Consider the following 22,130-nt stretch of genomic DNA (forward strand, 5'->3'; position numbering starts at 1 on the left):
TTTTTAGGGCTAGCATTAAGCTATGGACAATTCATGGAGAGATTCAACATTATCACAACTCCCCTGACCAAACTATTAAAAATGAAGAGATTCTAGTGGACACATGTAACTTAGGTTAGTATCGATACACTAAAGGAGAAGATGACTCAGGCACTGATATTGGCACTACCAGAATTCAATCTGTTGTTCAAGCTGGAGTGTGGCAGCTCCGCTTAGGTTAGTATCGATACACTAAAGGAGAAGGTGACTCAGGCACTGATATTGGCACTACCAGACTTCAATCTGTTGTTCAAGCTGGAGTGTGGCAGCTCCAATGTGAAAATCGGAACAGTGTTATGCCAACAAGGCCACCCAATAGCATTCTTCAGTGAAAAGTTGAATGACTCCAGTGATCAACAGTTCTATGCAATCGTGGAGCTCTTAATCACTAGAGTCACTACCTACTGACAAAAGGTTTCACCTTATTCAAGGATCATAAGGCTTTGAAGTTCTTGAACAGTCAGAACAAACTGAAGGGCAAACCCGCGTCCTGGGTAGAGTTCTTGGTGTCATTTCAGTTCGTACATAAACACAAGATGGGAAGCTAGAATCGAGTAGCAGATGCACTAAGTCACTATCACTTGATGATCACTTCTATACAAACTTGAGTCGTAGGTTTTGAGGTAGTGAAGGAGTTGGACTGAACAAATGAAAATTTCACAGGAACCTGAGAGCAGTATGAGGAGAAGCCTATCGAGTACTATCACAGGGTTGATGGTTACCTATTCCACTAGAATAAGTTATATATCCCTAGATATTCGCTGAGAGCCCATTATTTAGGAAAGTCACAGTGGAGGACTTGCACGACACTTCAGGAAGGATAAGCCTTTAGAACTCGTAAAAGAACACTGTTTTTAGTCCCGACTGATGAGAGATGTGAAGTAATACATCAGACAATGCCAAATTTTTCATTTGGCCAAAACCAAAAAACGGAAAGTAAGACTATACCCTCTATTACCCATATTGAAGGCTTCGTGGGTGCAAGTTAGCAAGGATTTCGTGGTGGGTCACCCGAAAATGCAAAGAAACAAGGATTCAGTAATACTTGTAGTGGATAGATTCTCGAAAATGACACATTTCATATTCTATCAACCTACGCAGGATGCATCACATATCGTTGATTTATACTTCAAAGAAATCATGAGACTACACGGAATACCCAGGACCATTAATTTCGACACAATGTCAAGTTTCAAAATCATTTCTACAGGACATTATAGGCAAGCTTGGCACTAAGCTTCAACTTATGGTTAGACGAAGGCTGTGAACAAAAGTTTGGAGAGCCTTCTGAAGTGCTTTGTGGGAAAAAATATTAATTAGTGAGATTTGATTTTAACTCAAGCCAAATTTTCTTACAACAAGTCCATGAGTGAGACCATGGAGCACTCATTTGAGATTGTGTACAGGCGCAACCCTCTCAATCCACTTGACACTTGACATAGTACTACTTCCGACATCAAAGATTGGTGAGAATGCTAAGAAGATATTACAAGAGATTCAAAAGCGACAGGAGGTAAGGAAAGGTGATCATCAAGTAGAATTGAAAGTACCAAACAAAGGAAAATAAGACTTAAAGAAAGATGACTTTTCAAGAAAGAAACGTAGTGTGAATTCAGTTGCCGGTGGAAGTTGTTGGCAAACTCAAGCTCAGAACAGATGAGCTTTACAGGATTCTCAAAAAAGTGAATGACAACACTTATAAGATTTGCCTACCAGGGGACTACAAATACTTTCAACATAACAAATGTGACTCTGTACTACGAAGAACTAGAAACTTTGATAAAAAAGGTTGAGTCTCTCCCAACTCAAGGAGACTGACGCGGGGGCTATCTTGGGCTGAACCAGCAACTAAACCATGGAATGGTACAACAAAGGATGCAGAGGGGCCAACCAACCCAATTGGCTAGGTTAGGGTTGCCGCCTAAAAGGAGAGGTCGCCCCACCTCCTAGTTATCTACTACTATATATATGTTATTCTCTTTGTTAGGGATTTGTTTTTCCTTTCAGATTTCAGCCGTCGACGTCTCTCTCTCTTGCTAGATTTGTATCTGAGCGCATGTGATGCTTCGGCTGTATCCTGCACCGAGGTGGTGTTTATCTCCATATTTCCTTCCCTATTCCCCTTGTCTGCTTGCTACGCACCTTCCCTGCACCCTCTTCCTGCTATTAGCATCACTCCCTGCACCGCCCAGCGCTGTCCCAACCAGCTACCGTCCACTCCCTAGCACCGATGTTGCTGTCCAGTCACCTGCTGCTGCTGCCACCCCTCCCCGCAACCCATCTGCCCGCTGTCGCTCCTCTGTATCCTTCCCTACTTGTTCAGCCGCAGCCCACCATTCTCGTCCTCACCCTAGGGCATGTTTTGTGTTTGCCACGCCTCCCCATAGCCCATCTGCCCGCTGTCGCTCCTCCGTATCCTTCCCTACTTGTTCAGCTGCAGCCGACCATTCTCGTCCTCACCCTAGGGCATGTTTTGCGTTTGTGTCATTTTGTTCCTGTTTTAAGAGACTTGCTTGTAACCCCTCTAAATTTCAGCAATAATGTTTTCATTCTGTTGCGATTTGGGTTAACTACGGTATCAAACCCTTCACGTTTGCATGAAGGGACAATTTTGACAAGGAAAATGTTATCTCAAACATCAAAGACTGATCTGCTAAAAACTCTATAATTGCTTACAGCACATTAAATATACAATACTAAGATGAATTTACTCATCAGAGATTTATTAAATAAACCTCATCACAATTCTTAGTTTTAAAAATGTTAAAAACTTACGAAGAAATTAGAAAAAACGATAGTAGGGATTGGAAAGGAAAGACACACAACCCCTTTAACCCAACAACTACAAGAAAATGAAAAATGAAAAGGTACACAATAGCATGGGTTCCATTAGCCATAAAATAGTGAAGCTAAAAAGCAGTTGAATCAGCTAAATAGACCGTCAAAATTCTTGGAGTATAGCAGCCATTTCCGGTATCATTTTGCAGCGATTTCCACACTTCAACAATTTTTTCATTCAGAACCAAAAGCTATAGGCCAAAACCTCAATATAATATGGAAAATCATGCATGAATTACAAGAATCCCAACTCTTCAGGCCATGACTAAAATAACAAGTTGTTTTCATCTCCCAAAACTTTACACTTCCCTATGTACAAATCCTAGAAGAATCCTATCATTGATTGCTGTATCAAAAACACACCTTTCCACTCCGAATTTCATAATGAAATTTTGTATATTTAATTGAAAATTGCAGAACTCAAATAAGCCTTAAATAACTAACAAACTATTACACATGAGGAATCATGAAATGAACCATAAAAGTTTCAAATTTATACAACACAACCAACAAGTTGAACTAAAATAGAGATTTAATTAACTGTCAATAGAAAAACAAAAAAGAAAGTTTTACATACATACCGCTCAATTCCTATGCATTTACATGTCTAATACCTAAAATTCAATTTTTGCATACACACCAACTTATCTATGCATGAAAAGGTGTATTTCACATTTCAAAAGTTAAAAAATATGGCATTCTTGATGTGATATTAAAATATGGGGTGGTATAAATGTAAAAGATTAAAGTTTAGATGTTCGATATGTAAATACACATGAATTAGGCGGTATGTATGTAAATGCCCCAACTAAAAATTACAATTATCAGCATTAAAACTAAAACTGCAGGAATTTCTGCAATTTCAAATGAAAATATCTTAAATGATGCATACAATAAGAACTGCTGCAGAAGCTCCCACAGAATGATAAAAGCCATACCTGCGTTGAGGACAGAGTACTTGCAGGCACATAACTTGTTAACCCTTGCACCGGGGAAAGAAGTACAGTCTGCTTTGGTTCTGGGTCAGGCACCAGTTGTACATTTGAATCGGCCCAACATTCCTGTTGATTAAAATTGAAACGTTCTAACCTACTGAATGGTTTGAACACTTCAGATTGAGGAGCTGAAATCCCAGAATTCATGGGTAGCACATCTGACAGCCCAGGACAATTTGCTGTTGCCGCAGACAATCTATTTTGCACAATTTGTTCCAAATCATCACCTGTAGCTAAAGTACAAGAAGCCAGCGTGTCATCTCCCGGTCTATCATTTTCCTCCTGTTCGTTCAAAATATTTGATGGAACTTCAAGACAACCTTCATATCCAATGATTGTCCCATCAGAAGGGCATGTGAAATCAAAAATTGTAGCTCCAGTTTTTCTGTAATTAGTAGTTAATTCACTAGTCTCTAAAAAGTTTTCTAGCCTGAATCCACTTTCAGACCTAGGAATAGCATCCACGGATTCATCCATCACACCAGTTTTAGACTTTAGCTCTTCTTTTTTTAGCATATCGAGCTGCATGGACAAAAGTTTTTGCTTTTGTTGTTTACGGTGCTGATCAAACCTGCCCAACTTATTAGAGAATTCCTGACGCAAAATATTTATTTTGTCTTTTCTGATTCTCTCATCAATATGTATGGAGCGAATAAGTTTCAAATCAAGTTCATGAGTTTCTTCCAACTTCAACTTGTTCTTATTCATCTGTTTATGAAAATTACATAATTCAGCTAGCTGCCTCTGAGTAAGATCTTTTGATCTTTTCAAAAAGACTTCGTCAATAACATCAATTTGATTTTTAAAAGGATTTTCATTATAAGATCCAAAGTCCGGGAGGCTTTCACCAATTGGATGACCTTGCAGTGATATTAGCTGTTTAGAGGCCTTGTCACCAAAGTGAAACTCATCGGCCACTCCTGCAGTCAAATTGCCATTTGCTTCTGTATCCATATCCCTCCAATCTGAAGCTTCTCTTACATCATTTACTATTTTTGAAGGCGATTGGTTATCCGGAATGTTTTCTACGCTCAAAGTCTCCAAAGCACCTGTTTGGCATGGAAACTTTTCCTCCAATATCTGCAACTTTGAATACACAGAATAAGCCTCCTGATCAGTACATTCAAATTTAAGTTGTTTCTTTGCAACTGAAAGAGATCCACAACGATCCAAGCTGTGCCCTGACATAGATGCTGCTCGCCAACACTGGATGTTTAAAATACGAGAATTTTAAATTAAGAAGCATGCGGAAGACATACAGGTAGGATTACAGTAAAAGAAAAGTAGACATCCATAAGCATGAAATTATACTATAGCATAGGAATGTTTTCTCATAAAATAATAAATTTTAGGTTAATTGTTCAAAATTTTTAATTATTAATTGGCGACCAATACACCCCAGTGTACAGAATTAGATGCAATAGGATTATAATTTATGAAAGATGTTGGACGGTTAGAAGACATACAGGATTACAGTAAAAGAAAAGTAGACATCCATAAGCATGAAATTATACTATAGCATAGGAATGTTTTCTCATAAAATAATAAATTTTAGGTTAATTGTTCAAAATTTTTAATTATTAATTGGCGACCAATACACCAACTCCCAGTGTACATAATTAGATGCAATAGGATTATAATTTATGAAAGATGTTGGACGGTTAGAAGACATACAGGTAGGATTACAGTAAAAGAAAAGTAGACATCCATAAGCATAAAATTATACTATATCATAGGAATGTTTTCTCATAAAATAATAAAATTTAGGTTATATACAAATTTTTAATTATTAATTGGCGACCATTACACCAACTCCCAATGTACAGAATTAGATGCAATAGGATTATAATTTATGAAAGATGTTGGACGGTTAGACAAAATGATGGCCTTCAATTTGAAAATATTTTTCTTCTGTTTAAATTGATTTTTTTTAGAAAAATTTGCAGCATCAAATAGAAAGCTGTGCAAAAACCCCTACCTTCCAGCCCAACCAAAATCCTCACGTGTTGGTTCTATATGCCTCGCACCTGCACCAAGCCCACTGCTAGTGCAACCTTCCAAGCCAAACCACCGAGGATCCCAACTTGCTCTATTTTCCTTTTCAAATCAATTTCATGAATCCACGGGATCCTTGATGCCATCTCAACAATCGCAATGATATTATAAGTATTATACAGTTATTATTCCCTATTTTACTTGTTTTATATTAGAAGCTCTCTAGGATTGATAAATATTACATAAATTTCGAAATAAAGGATGCAACAAATTCTCTCCAAGTCACATTCCAGGATTTTTAAAAGGTGTTTAAGATCTGATTTAAAGGGGAGAGGTTGTGGGATATCAAGAGAAAAAGGGATTCGCAAAGTCAATGGGGTTTGGAAGGGTTTAAAGGAGTTCGACAGTTGTCCAAGCCTAAAACGACATTGAGGATGACAAAACAATGATTTTGGTGAGGTGCGGCAGCAGAGGGAAGATTCAACACTTGTTCTCTTCCATATACAAATTCACCACTTGAAGAAAAATAAGCTATAGCACACCAAAAAGAAAAGAAAAACACATAAAAAAAGTGTCTCGGGCATAAAGTTTCCCATCTCGGATCTCACGAGATGGAAATGCTGTCAAAATTTCAATCCCATGCATGCAGGATAGCGGGTTCCGCCCCCGCACCACTCGGCTAAAAGAGGGATTGACTTCTTTGGAAGCAGCCGAATCCTCGTGGTGTAGTGACATAGAATCAATATTAAATGTGGGGGAGAGATTAAAATCCCCCAGTAAACCAACCTTGCAGGCATTATCATTATTCTTTTGGTAAATTTGAATGAGCCATAAACTCAAGATTTGAGCATTCCAAAAGAACAGGTAATAAACGTCTCTTTTATCAATCTAATTCACACCAAGTCACATTCATTAAAGATATAGAATTTTTTGGACTTAATAGCCTTCTGATAATTGATTATTTGCTTGACAATTTTCTCCCTCACATGTTCATGAATGGTTTGAATTTCTCTGAGTCTAACCTCTACATTCACACTAAGTTCAATAGCATATAGTGATGGAAACTAGCACAAAACTTGTGAGAGCATTCCGCCCGTATACAACCATAAAGGGATTATAACCTATGGATTAACTAGTGAAACAAAGCAAACCCGACCTGAGAAAAAATAAATCTTATTCTCTGAAATCATTACCAACATGCAATCGTAGATTGCCTAAACTACAATTCATCACTTTTGTTTGTCCATTTATCTGTGGGTATTCTACTAAACCGAACTGGAGTTTTCGCCCAACTTAATCCATAAAATTATCTCTATGCAATGTGTGGTGCGTCCATCGTCTTGTGGGAAAATACAAAGTATATCAACTTAGAGAATTGGTCTACTACTACCATAGCAGAATCATAACTCCGTTGTGTCTAGGGAAAATACACCACAAAATTCAAGCTTACGTCAACCAAGGCAACCCCTAGATGCAAATTTGAGTATATAAATTTATTTTATTCCTGAGTCTTAGCAAATTGACATACTCTGCAATGACTAACATGCTACTCCATATTTCATACCAACCTAGACCAATAAAAATTCTCTCACAGAGAAAATTGCCTGGCCTTTGCCTAAACATTCGGTCAACCATCTATTATTACACTCACATAAGATATTCCTTCTTAATGAATTCTAAGAAATATACAAAATATTCTGTAACACAAATCATCATCTAATCTATGGAATTGTTCGTATACTCTAACCCAATAACGAAACCAAATCTCCCAAAAATCATTGTCAACGGTATACAAATCCTTCAACACTTCAAGTACTTTGATAATAGTGATTAATAAGTAACAACTCAATGCATCAATAGCTCAATCTTGACTCTCTGCTTGTGCTTGAGCATAAAAAAAAGAGTGAAATTTAACCCATAAGGTGTGTCTACCATTTTTACTACACATTTCAAATTCTTCCACAGAGGAACACCCCTATTTAATTTGATGATAGCTACCTTTAGCCTTCTATTAATTGAAATGATTTTATATTCAAAGACTCGTTCGAGTCACTCAATGAACTCGTTCAGACCCATAAGACCATCAAAATCAAGCAACTCAACCTTCACTCCAAAATTACCCTCTCCTTCTATACTCAATACCAAACCGACATTGCATCCAAACTTTGTAGCTTAAAACTTGGTAAAAGGAGTTTTCATTACTCTTACATCCAGGTGATCATAGTTATTGCTTTGGGAGAATTCCTCGTATTGCCTCTTTTCAAAATCAACAAGCCTCTTTCAATTAGAGGATTTTTAGCTGCATATCCTCTATGATAAGCTCTTGAGCACCTCATGGAGGCATTCTCTATGGCAGTATAACGACTTGCTTCTCATTTGAGCGTCAGCTACTGTAAAATTATTGATATAAGGCTGGCCGAGCGTTTATGTTTAGGCGGTAGGTGTAGAGACATATTTCTAGAGCTAGGAAGGTTAGATTTTAAAAGTTTAAGGTTAATGTCAAAAATTGTGAATAAAAGTTGGCTCTACTACTTAAATGACACCATTCTAGAATTCCTAGATGGTGTTTAAGGAATGGATTGAGTGGGGAGAGGTTGCAAAAAAACAAGAGGAAAAGGGTATATGCGAAATTGAGGAATGGGATTAAAGGTGTTTGTAAACAGTCTACCGAAGGAGCATCCATCACATGTTCTCTTCAAAATACATATTCACCATTTAAGAGAAATAAGCCACGAATCTTCAAATTGGAGAAAATAGATAAAAAAAATTTCCAAATACCATAAATCATTGCAGAAGTGCTCCCATCAAGTTAAAAAAACATATTTATATTAAGACATATTAAACCTTAATTAAAAATCAAAATATAATAAATAAAGGCCCATAGAACCTGCCACAATAACCAGGCATTTTCCCGGTTTGGGTCCCACAAGATGAAAATCTCGTCCCGATTCTAATCCCAAATACACGGGACTTGCAATTCTGCTCTTATGCCACTCCAATTATTATTAAAGTATCAGGGCCCCAATCTTCTTCTTTTATTTTATTTCATTTTCACAGTTTTCATTAGTGCATTAGCACAGTCTTGTAGCCTTCATTATTGCATTATCACAAAGCCCTAAACTCTCCTACTTGTAATAATTGCAACTTTTATCATTGCATCATTGCAAAAATTTATCATTGTTGTACCATTAATTGTTACATTGTCGTAAACCTGCAACTTCATCTCCATATTGCTACATCTTTTCCCTTCTTTTTTTTTAAAAAAATTGAACCATAGCTTTCTCGTCAAAGACAACAGCAATATTATGTGCATAGACTGCTCTTAGGTCCTCTTGAATTTAAAAGAAACAATTTAAATCCAACAGATATATTATAAAATATACATTAAACTACTATTTGAATGAAAAAAACTATCTCAAACATCATAATTGATTTCTCGATTTCAAGGGAAGGAGAAAAGGAGGTCCATTTACAAGGCAGAAAAGAATAAAATTGCCTGCGAGGAGACCTGGTTAAACATCTATAGCATGTGATTGTACTATCTCCTCCCATAGCTTTAAAGTAACGAGATCATTCCGCATAACCAAACTCATCTCAAAATTTATCTCATATATCCCCTATATCGTAATAATAACCATACTTGTTTGGTTTGAATAGCTTAGGGAAAGGCAGAGGAACTTAACTTTTAAGTTATTAATTGTAAATAAATGAAAATGACTTAATTTTGTTGAAATTTTCAGGGAGTTCTGACGAGGAAGCTGAGACAGAAAATAGGAAAGGAATTTCTTTTCTTCGTTAATTCAAATTTAATTACAAAATAAGATTAAAGGTATTATTAACCTTCTTAAAATATAATTAATTAAATTATAAATTGTTAGTGTATTAATGAAATAACACTGTCTTTGTCGCGTCTCAGCTCTGGGTGTGAAAAGTTGAGGGTTGTATTAGGTAGTCGACAGCAAGCGTAAAACTTGTCAAAAAAACATGACATGAATCATGACATGAATCCTTTAAATTCTCCTTTAAATTCTCATGCAAATGTTAGGGCATCCCCTGTAAGTGACACACAGTATGAATCGAATACAGTGAAAACTATGTAAGGGCCGCCGCACTGGCACCCGAGTGTTGTGCCAAATAAGCAAGGGTTTCCACATTATGCACGAATGCGGGAGTTAGTCCATGAAATAAATATTAGGATAAGATCTTAGAATATAGGTACTAACAAATAAATTAATGAAATTAGTTCATATGATGGTTCATAGGAAGATAAATATCTTATGTATCCAATAAACTAAATGGGTAGAAGAAAAATCTAAAGAGATTTGATAACTTCGATTTTAAACATTGTTATTCAGATAGAAGTCGCACTAGCAATGGTGTAAGTGAAATTATATATAAAATTTTGAAACATAAAGTTGTAATAGAACTGAAATAATATTATAGCCCTTAAGATTGTTATCGTTACTAAGAACTTTAATGATATAAGTGATTATGCTCCACAAGTAGGTTTAGATATAGATTCTAAAGATAAATTTTGGAATGACCTAGAGAATTAATACAAATTATACTACTTGAAGAAACAATTTTTATTGGAAGAAATTTATACAGACCTGCTGGTAAAGTAATAGAAGATTTTGGAAATATTCATGGTGTTTACGGTTTTAGAATAATTAATGAAGAAGGTTGTCATTTTAGATTTTATTTTAGTGTATAGTTTCTTTTTTGCTAATATTTTACTTAAGAAAAGAGAAGCACATATTATTACTTCTAAGAATGAATCTACTAAAACACAAATTGCTTATTTTATTATGAGAAGAAAAGGTCATCAAGAATGTAAAGATTGTAAGATCATTCTAAGTGAAAATATAAGTGTACAACAACGATTATTAGTTCTAGATTTTAATATTAAAAGTTGTAAGATAAAAAATACTAGAATAATTGTCATAGAATTAGTTGAAGGGTACCTAAAAGATACAAGTAAAGATAAAAAATACTAGAATAATTGTCATGGAATTAGTTGAAGGGTACCTAAAAGATACAAGTAAATTAATTTTATGGGTAAACTTCAAGATTTTAAATTTGAGATCTTCATGAAAAAGCAGATTCTATGACAAATAAAGTAAGAAACACTAATAAACAAGTGATAAAATATGTACTTCGAGAATAAAAAAAAAAAGTTTATAAATGAAAATAGTTGGCGGTGGAATAATAACATGCAAAAAAAGATAAAATAAAAGAAGTTGTGTTATAAAAATTGGGTTTTAATGTAAAAGCTTGTAGAACTAAAAAAAATATAATGTAGCCCATAGGCAAGGCTGTGAAATTGGCTCGAAGAGCGTAAATTGCTCGAAAAATTGGATCGAACCATTCGATCCGAATTAAAGGATCGAACTTATTTCGATCCGATTTCGATCCAACCTCGACACGGACCGGGATCGAAATAAATTCTTATGTATTTACATAATTAACACCTAAGCCTTTAGTTTTACATGCATAACACATTGCCAACGCGATTGGTGAGAAATTTTTTGCTTGAGTGGAGAATCAGGGATTTGAATCCCATCTGGTTATAAAAAAATATTTTTTTTTGTTGATAGGCTGGCCGATCGGGCCAAGGCGGGCTCAAGCCAGACCGATCTTGCTCATGAGCCAAAAATGGCTTTCAAGCCGGCCAGAAAATCAAATCAATCTTACACCGAATCAGATGATTTTGATCCGGTTAAAAAAATTCAATCTGATTTCAAGCCGGCTTTGGATAAGCTCGAAATCGGATCGTTCACACCCTACCCTTAAGCAAGCTAAGAGGACAATTTATGACACTAAGTGTTTTTCTTTTATTCGTCTTTATAATAGATTAAATAATATAGAGGGTGAAAAATTTATGTATAAACTAGCCAAACAAAGAGAAAAGAAAAATAAAGATTTAACTCAAGTGTAATAAAGATGAAAATCAAAAGAGTGTTTCTTATAAAAAGATATTTAACATAGAAGGGTGAGCTATTTTGATAAATTTTTTAATAATATTTCTGAAAAAACGATCAACCTTAGTGATGTCAATATCGTTAATAATAATAAAAGATTTTATTTTTACTGTTGCAAGAGTAAAAAAAATAAATGAAAGAGGCTTTAATGAAAACTAAGTGTGAAAAATTAGTAGAACTTAATAATATTCCAATTAAAAGGTGGACATATTTAGGAGATTTGGGAGTTTCTTGGCTTACTAAACACTTAATATTATTTTAAAAACTAAAAAGATGCTTGAGTGGAGAAAGAGTATTTTAGTCCCCATTTTTAAAAATAAAGGAGATGCACAAGAGTGTGCAAATTATAGAGGAATTAAGTTGATGTATCATAGTTTAAAATTATGGGTAAATTGAACAAATGTTAAGATGTATTACATTATTTCTCATAATCAGTTTAGATTTATGTCGGGCGGGTCTAGTATGGAAGCTATACATTTATTGAGAGGTTTGATGAAGAAGTATAGAGACAATAAGGAGAATCTACATATGATTTTTATTAATTTAGAAAAAGCTTACAATAAGGTTCCAAGAGAAGTCCTTTGGACAGTTCTAGAGAAAAAAGAGATTGATATTACTTATATTCAAGTCAATAAAAATATGTACACTGTACTTGTTACTTGTGTTTGAACCGAAGGAGGTTTGACCAAGTATTTTCCTATTTCAGTAGGATTACATCAAAGATCGGCTTTAAGCCCATATCTTTTTGCTTTAGTTATGGACACTCTTGCTAGACATATTTACAGGAGGATGTACCTTGGTGTATGTTTTTCGTTGATCATATCCTTTTTGTCAATAAGATTAGAGAAAGAGTTCAAAAAATACTTGAGTTGCGGAGGTCTGTATTACAGTCTAAATGCCTGCAATTGAGTAGATCTAAAACTGAATACATGGAATGTAATTTTAGTAGTAGTAACTCTAGTGGCAGAGTTGTAACTATGAGTGATCAAATCATTATAAGATGTGAACGTTTTAGAAATCTCAGGTCAATTGTTCAAAGTGATGGTAATGTAGATGGGGATGTTATTAGTAGAATTTAAGTTGGTTGGTTAATGGAGGAATGCATTAGGCATATTGTGTGATAGAAAATTACCCATTAGACTGAAAGGAAAATTTTATAAGATGGTGGTGAGACCTTACAATGCTCTATGGAGCAGAATGTTGGCCTTTAAAAGAAGAGCATAAAACAAAGTTATGTGTTGCTGAGTGTCGGTCAACTTTTTTCCGATAGATAGATTTGGTTAGATTTTGAAAATATGAAATATGAAAATAATTTTATGAAATAAATAAATCCGTTAAAGGGTTGGTGTAGCTCCAGTGGCAGACAAAATTAGCGAGTCGTCTTAGATGGTTTAGTCACTTAAACGTCAGCCATCAATTGATCCTGGTTAGGACGTTTGAAAAGTAGATGTTTTAGATTCCAGCCAACCCCACTTACTAAGATAAAGGGTTGTTGTGGTTTGAAAAGTAGATGTTTTAGATTCAACTGATGTTAAGAATGGTAGAGGTAGAACTAAAAATAATTTGGCATGTTGAAGAAAAAAATATTCTTGGTTTACTAGAATTAAATGAAAATATGACACTCAAAAAGACTTAATAGAGAAAAGGGATTCATGCAGCCAACCCCACTTACTAAGATAAAGGGTTGTTGTTTTTGTTGTTGTAGTGTATTAGTGAAATAGGTTAAGGTTAATAATATATTAGAAAACATTTATATTAATTAATAATAAATAACTATTTAGATAAAAAGGCCAATGAAAATGTCAAAACAAATAGGTTAGAATTCTTGTGAAAAAAGCAAGATTGGAAAAAAAAATTAAACATTATGTGTTATTAGAAGCTAATTAAAGCTCAATGCGTTATTATAGGTGGGTAAATATTTTTATTACAATAGTGTTTCCCAGGTTTCGTTTAAAATGCAAAAAATCACATATTTTTTAAAATGTTAAATGTAATAAATAAAATTAAATATTCTTGAATCAAGGTCAATAAGGGAGATATTCTTATATAACAATTCCTCACACTTCAAAATATTCTTTATGTGCCTAAATTATTTGCTAACCTACTACCCATTTAAAAATTACCTAACGATTTCAAGTGTTGTTTTGTGATTTATCCTACATATTGTGTCTTCTAGGAATAGAACAAGAGTTGAATGGTTGAACTTGTTTAAGAAATCACTCATACCTACCACTTTAAAGAGTTTAACAATAAAAGAAAAACTTCATGTAACTAATTAGTATTATTTCTTTCTTAAATCCCATAAAAAAATTAATGACATGGGACGCATCCTTCACGCACACGAAAAAGCATGGTTTGGCTCCCACAATCCCACGGATAAGAGATCCCGCGATCCCACAAATAAGGGATCCTCGCAATCCCATGTGTACGATATCTTAGCGATCCCGCAAGAACAAGATCCTCAAGATCCAGAGATTGGTTTGCCTCCTTATTTCCGTTGTTTTTGTTTGTTTATTCTTGTTTGGTTTCTTTCCATTTTCTTTATTTAATGATTTAGATTATTACTTGATAGGGAGATTTTATATAATGTGTTTTGGGTTGTTTGTAACTCTAATTTTTCTTATTTTTGAGACATTCATTTCCTCCCACACGATTTTTTTATGTGATTTATCACGAGCTGAAGCACAGTTGAATTCTCTGTCATAGTAGCGACCGGTAGGATAGTGTCAAAAGCATCAAACTTGGCTTATTAGCTCTCGATAGGGCTGTTAACTAGAAAATAGCTGAAGAATAAGGACGAAAGGAGAAAAAGAGGAGAAAAAAAAATTAGAAGAAACTTTAGGGGAGATATTATGTGGGGTAGCCCGTTTGGGGTAAGTTTTGGCAATATAAATCAAAGCTTAAGAATTTCATAAATTTCTAAGGATATTATGATATTCCAGGTGGTTTACTAACATGAATGTAAGCTTAAACTAACACAGACGAAAACTATGATTTAAATGATGAATGTGGTTCATGCATATGATTTATGAATTTATGTTGAATGGAATTATGATAGCAATAATGTCATTAGTATTGTAACAAGTAGACTATTACATGAATGCTTCTAAGTATGGATGATAGAGAACGATGAGATTCCCAACTTGTAATATTCAGATAGAGATAGAGAATTCAAGAACTATTGGTATCAGACAATGATGGAGAATTCGACAGCCGTTGGCATCGGATATGGATGAAAATTCGAAAGCTATTGATATCAGAGAGGCTACTGATAATTATTATTTTAGAAGGAGCCCAACATTTATCTATAATTAATTTAGTCTTCGGACTGGGTGATCACCCAATGACATGAAATGATATGAATGTAGTCAAAGTTTATGCAATTACAAGTGGCAATCCTAAGAGAACATTACGTATTTATGAAATTCATATGGAGATGATTATGATTGTTCATGAATGAAATGCACGTATGGCACAATTGCTACTATTTACTATATTTAGGTAATTTACCTTAAATGTTACATTTGAATAAAGCAAGTTTATATTTATATTTTTTGTCACGCATATGAGCTACTAATGATCATGCAGGCTATCTTCTTTTTGTCTATAAAATCTTATTTAGCATTAATTATTTCTCTTATGTTATTGACTTTCATGAGGAGGTAAAGAGCACCAAAGCGAGTCACAGAGTATGATATTATATAACTTCTGCATTGTATAATTTTAGAGGTTGTATAACTTCTGCATTGTATTTATTAAGTTGAATTTTTAGCAGCTTTGTACAAGTCTTAGTGGCATGATTTTTACACTTCCAAATATATGAGAATGTGAACATATTATGAATGTTTGTGACGATTGAGTTAGACTGTTTTATTACCCACTGAATTGTGATTATAAAAGTCACGAAGAGTGTGGATGAGAATTTTTTTTGACTGAGTTACCTGTTTTTGTTGTACCACAGTCCTATAGGGGGTCAATGGGGTGTGACATTAGAAGGGGGCCAAGTATTCTAGAAAAGCTATAGTCTTCAAAGAATGTGATACGGTGTGGATTAGGTTGAAAAAGAGGTTTCCTACAAGGTCATTTGAAAAGCTCAAGCAAAGATGCGACAGTCCATTCAAGATTTGCTAAAAAAAAGATTAATGACAATGCATACAAGATTGATCTGTAAAGAAACTAAAATAATTCTGGCAACTAAACCATGTTACGAGGATTAAGAAGCTTTTGAAGAAGGGGAAGTCTCTCGTGCTTAGAGAGAGAGAGATGTAGGAGCATCACCACCTATTGGGACGCATGTACGAATTAGGAATTTACCATTCCAAGAATAATGTTGCAAGAAATTTCCAGCTACTTTGTTGTTACAGGACTAGTTGGCCCTATTTTTTTTACGTTTGAATTCAAATTTGGGTTTACTTGATGTTTTAATATAAGTATGTTGCTTAGAGTTTGATATGAAACTTTTACTTCGGTTTATGTTATTTAGAAATTTTGTTTCTCTTTTTTCTCCATTTTCTCCTATTTGGAGAGTTCTAGCATATTTTTCTTTAAACAATATATGTATCTTGAAGAGAATAGGTGGACTCTCCCTTGGCAACTCAACCTCGTCGAAATCATCATTTTTTTTCCTCCTGCTATTTTTATCCCGGATAGCAACTGGGATCCTTTAAGCCGCCTTCCAAACACTACCACGTCGCATATCCTATTTTCTTTTGTTATTTGCAACTTATCCCCACTAAATACAATTCATAAACACCTTTAAGATTTCTAGAACAGTGTCATAGCAATTCCTCTTTACTCTAAAATCAGCCCACCACTTCTTTCTCTCTCCATCTCTTTGTTCCTCTCTCTATCCCTCTTCCTCTCTCTAAACTTTCTTCATTCAATAAAAAGCAAAGTAAAAAAAAATATAAAAAGAATAAAAGTAAAAAGTGAGTAATAAGAAAGAAATAAAAAAGAGAAGAAAATTTAAAATAATAAAAATACATTTAATCTCGATGCAAACTTCACTTCACTTCACTGTCAACCTGATGTCAACATTCTCTTACTAGTGAAAATAAAAATGCAAAGCTCACCACTATTTAAATATCTGTGCGCGTCATTCCAACACGACCAATAAATTTTAAACTTTTCCATACATGTCTTTCTTGGCATGAGAAGGAAATAACCCATATGTGCGTTCTTGACATATTAGAAGAAAAGATCCGATTGTCATATAAATACCCGTACACATCTTTTTTTAATTTGATGGAAAAAACAAATGTTACAAATAATCATGCCGATTCAAAAGCCCGTAAAAACCTTTCTTGGCATAGTGGAGAAGAACCACAGCTGTGGAGTCTTAATACACCGACCACGCATGCCTTTTTCAGAAGAATGGTCAAACTTAGCTTTCTCCTTAATGCCCGCAATGGGAGAGAGACACCAATAGACAAAACTCAAACAAGACTTATGGGAGACTTAATAGCTCGAAAACGAGTAAAAATAAGGCTTGATAGCCCACCGAAAAGCAACATTATAACTTGATAGCTTGCCATTGAACATTCAAAATTCAAAGAAACAGATACTAAAAGCAAGCAACAAAATGAATTGTTTTGAAATATGCAATAAAATTATAACTCTCAAGTTGACAGTCAGATCCACAACACATACATACAAGCGAATAGAATAAGATATTTTTAAGCTCAAAATAAAACATTATGTGCGTCTTAATGACAACATTTATGCACAAAATCAAAAACAGATAATTTCAAGTAATCTACACACATCGAAAGATGACTTTTAACTCACACACACCACTTCAAAAATCATGCAAGTGAATAAAAAAGTGTGCACACAAAGCAATAAATCCCTCCACCATCCATTTTAGGCTAACAATGATAAATTTCTTCAATCATAAAGTCAATTTGTGCTACCATAAGCTATGTAATAATCAATTTTGTGAAATCGAGTAAAAAAAAAATAGCAACTTAAAATGTATCTCAAATTCAATAACCCAAGATTTCAACTGAAGCAAATTTATAAAATTCTACGAGCCAAATCGATATAAAGCATTAGATATAAATTATGAATGGAATGAGAGAGAAAATTTATAAGATAGAGTTAATTAAATTAATTAAACCTTAATTATCCTAAATCTCTCCCTGATCCTACGTTATTGTTCCTGTCTTCTTTAATTGCAAACCCCAAGCCAGGTCGTGACTAAAATGGTATGAGAGCAAGAGGTTTAGATTAAATAACATGAATCTTAATGAAAAAACTAATAGGGTGATTAAATGAAGATATAAATAATAGAATTTAAAATTTTAAATTGACTCTAATTAAATTATATTTTTGTTATTTCAGATCATGACAGAGGTCTGGGATGATAATGTAAAATTTAGTGTACCTTAGAATGTCACAGGCAATGCTAGTGCATTTTCTGATATGATGAATGTTGTGACAGAATTCATTAAGAATTCGCAATCCCAAGCTAGTATTAGTGAAGTAGCACCAATAGATAAGTATTTGAAGCTCTTTCAAGATAAGAAACCATCTTTATTTTTTGGAGCAGAGGACCAGTAGAAGTTAAAACTCACTATTGAGAGTGGACAAATACCCACCAAAAGGGAGAGTACCCTTGCCACATTTGCTTATTATTGATGGGTTGTCATATCCACCAAAAGGGAGAGTACCCTTGCCACATTTGCTTTCAAAGAGAGCCATAAGATGGTGGCAATGATAGATGCAGGAGAAGTTTGGATGTAGAATCAGCCACTTTGCGCAGTGGGACGAGCTCGTGAGAACATTCAGCGATTAGTTTGTACCACTGTCGGCTTGGAGAAAAATGCAAGATAAATTCATTATGTTAGTACAAAGAGATCGATCAGTTATGCAGAAAAAAGTAGAGTTCACTATGCTATCGAGATATGCATCTTAACTTGTTTCAAATGCAGAGGAGAAATGTTAAAAATTTCTTTCTGGACTGAAAGATTCAATCAAGCAGACGTGTCTTTCCAACAAACTTAGAAGCGTAGAGATTTGCACATGAGAAGTAGTTCGAAAGAAGTAACACCAACATAACATTCAAAAGAAGAAGATGAAATCCAACACCGGTGAAGTTATTAGTCAGACTGGCGGCAATACAATGTAGCCCTGTGTTAAATTTAAAAAGCAACATCGTGCTGAATATTTATTTGGATTCCAGGTGTGTTACTTATGCAGACAGATCGACATCAGAGGATAAACTGTCCTAATTTTGTTCAAAGATTTGCATCAGATGCTAACACAGAAAGGGATTCAGTTTAGAGAATTTTCAGGAAGAATCTACATTTAGATGTACTTAGTAGAGGATAATAGAAGATGGCACCGGAACACATAGTGAACTGCGAAGACAGAACATTCGCCAAAGAATCTATTCATTACCTCATCAGGAACCAGAAACACAAGTTGCCACTGATACAGATACATAGAGTTTGATGGATGAGTTGTTTTTGTCACGACCCGGCCCAGGATTTGAAATTAACGAAGGAGGCAACAGACGATCGGACGGTGGAAACTAAATTTTCTATATTTATTTACTATAAATGTTAAAAAATTAAAAATCCACTAAAACATAAAATAGTATAATTAAATTTACCTCGTTACAGGTAATTTGCGTCTTCTATAATCGTTTTTCTTTCTATCGTTGATCTTTTAATTATTTAAGTAACCTGAAAAATTAATTTACAATAATAATGAGCTAAACAAGTCAGTAAATACTCATGATAGTAAAATTTTTAATAAATTAATATAATTATTTGAAATGTTATTCAATGAATCTTACTATATCAATAGTATATCAATATCATTATATATTTATACAATCGTCACAAGAGCAACGACTAAAAATTGTACACGTAAATTACTTTAATATAAATATCTTTTTCCATTTACGTGCACGATTATATATAAATGTTCTCCCACTAGTACCATAAATGGTGATTTCATTATATCCAAACATGCACAAACAATCATCATAAAGGGTGATTTCATTATATCCAAACATGCACAAACAATCATACTATAAAATATCATTTTTTTCTAATAATGAATATTTCATTATTGTTAGCAAGTCAATTAACATTATTGTACAAGATTCAATATCTACATTAATTTAAGTAAAGCTGAGCACACAAGTCATTTTTACAACATGAACAAACTTCAATATAACCTTAAATAATAAGTATGCAGCACTATAACAATAAATGTATTTAGTCGAGAAAAAGCAAAATAATATCATTGCATAAGAGCATAAGTACTCACCTCGATGTCAATTAATTTTTCTTGACATCAACCCTTCTAAAATTTAAAATCTAAAATAAGCATGTATAAAATTTAATTAATTTATTATTTTAATAAACTTATACCTTCTCATTATTTAAGTATTATACCTTTTCATTATTTAAGTATTATTTATTTTATGAAATCCCACTTAATTTTGATTTAAGATATATATATATGAGTTGTCCGGATGGGTCTTCGTTTTCGCTCTGCTAGGGTTTCCGCTCATAATGAACCCTAGCTTGAAACAGACGTATGATTTTTCCCTCGTTTTGATCTTTTTTGTCTGTCATCGGCTCTGGTTGGCGGACGAGCTCACGTCGTCTGCTTCGAGCCTGCTCGTCTGCTGCGTCATCTACGAAGTAGATCGTGTCGTCTGCGGCTTGCGTCTGCAGGTTTCGTCGTATGTTTTTGAGCTGCTCGTTTGCTACGTCAAAGCCACTCAACTGCTCCGCCATAGTTCTGCTCGACTTGCTCGGCTGCTCGTGTCCTATTCGTTGGAGGCAATCGGCAAGCTGCGCGATTTGCTGCAGTGCTTGTGTGCAGCACGCTAACGGCATCAGAGCTTTCCTATGTTGCCGCCATCACCGGTGAGAACCCCGACAAACTCTCCTATGCTACAGTGGTTCACAAACGCAACTCTCATTTCCACCTCGCCAATAGTCCGATATTCCCGCAAATCTACAATGATTATGTTGCAGAGCATAGAGATTGCAATCTCACAAAAAAAAAGTAGAGAAAAAGACAGGCAAACCAACAATATTCTTCTCTAACGCTGAAAGTTTAACTCGTGCAGGAAAATACAAATTTACATTAGCCAGAAAGTTCAAATTAGGTTGCCCTAAGATGGATATTATCAAGAAGATTTTTGAATATTTCAAACTGGTTGGAGATTGGCAGGTGGATCTTTTTTACGGAAGACATGTTATGATACAGCTGGGCATAGATGAAGATTACACAAGAATTTTCTTGAAGAAATTCATCATAATCGAGGGCAAACATATGAAATTGCTCAAATGGACCCCTCATTTTGATCCAAGTCAAGCGCTTATCTGGTTCTCGTTACCTGAACTCAAGATTCAATTCTTTAACCTACATATCTTATCTGCAATTGAGACTATCCTTGGAAAAACTTTTACAGGTAAACTTAACTACAGTTCATTTCTCAAATTATTCCTCTACTGCAAGGATTTTGATTGAAAGAGATATTGTTCCTCTACTGCAATGATTTTGATTAAAAGAGATATTATATTACCAGATGTAGAAGAAATCTGTCTTGGCTCTGTTCACAATGGTTATTACGAAAAAATTATTATGAAACAAAAATTTTACTATTGCAAGCACTGCAAGATGTTTGGACACCCGCAGGAGAAATGTTTTAGATTGCATCCACAGTTGAGAACCAATAGTCAAAAGCATGAACATATTATTAGTGCACCCTATGTGCCTCAAAGCGCTCCTAGCAAACCTGAGGAGGGAATCACCACAAGACAGGAGTTGGTGTCTGCCACTCGAATCATTTCTCCTGACCATACTACAACGGATAATATTCGGACCGAAAATCAGGATAGCCCCGTAGCTCCTATTCAGGAAGCATCAGGTGCAGAGGGGTTACAATTCACATACACTGAAACCTATGATGTGGCAACGATTGTCTTTCCTTCTATTGCGGTTTTAATATCTAAACAGACCAAGGATCACATGAGCCAGTCTTCAGATGAATAATGACAAGTTTACACTTCTCGGCGAAAGAAGAAGGTTGGGGGCACACTCCAACTTGAAAACTTAATGAATGACACTTTGGTTACTCCTGTCAATGACACGGCTCATTAAAGTTTATTATCTGGCTCCGCTCCTAAAACTAGAAGAAGAGGCAGGATTAAACTGGCTCATCCCTAGCTATTTGTTTTCTGCTTTTTTTATTTTTTTTTTGAGTCTATCTGTGTTTTTTTGTTGGGGTATCAATGTACTTGGTATCGTACGG

The 22,130-nt window shown here is 34.6% G+C and overlaps 1 protein-coding gene across 2 annotated transcripts in view; it reads right to left on the minus strand.

Moving 5' to 3' along the window:
* LOC110028288 overlaps positions 1 to 22,130 on the minus strand; it is a 51,208-nt gene that overhangs the window by 23,360 nt on the left and 5,718 nt on the right. For both annotated transcript variants that reach the window (XM_020730074.1, XM_020730075.1), the window contains exon 2: positions 3,816 to 5,078. In XM_020730074.1, coding sequence (XP_020585733.1) covers positions 3,816 to 5,078 — 1,263 coding nt within the window. The remainder of the gene's footprint in view (positions 1 to 3,815; positions 5,079 to 22,130) is intronic.

This window comes from Phalaenopsis equestris, unplaced genomic scaffold (assembly GCF_001263595.1).
Source record: "Phalaenopsis equestris unplaced genomic scaffold, ASM126359v1 Scaffold000507, whole genome shotgun sequence".
Classification (NCBI taxonomy): Eukaryota; Viridiplantae; Streptophyta; class Magnoliopsida; order Asparagales; family Orchidaceae; genus Phalaenopsis; species Phalaenopsis equestris.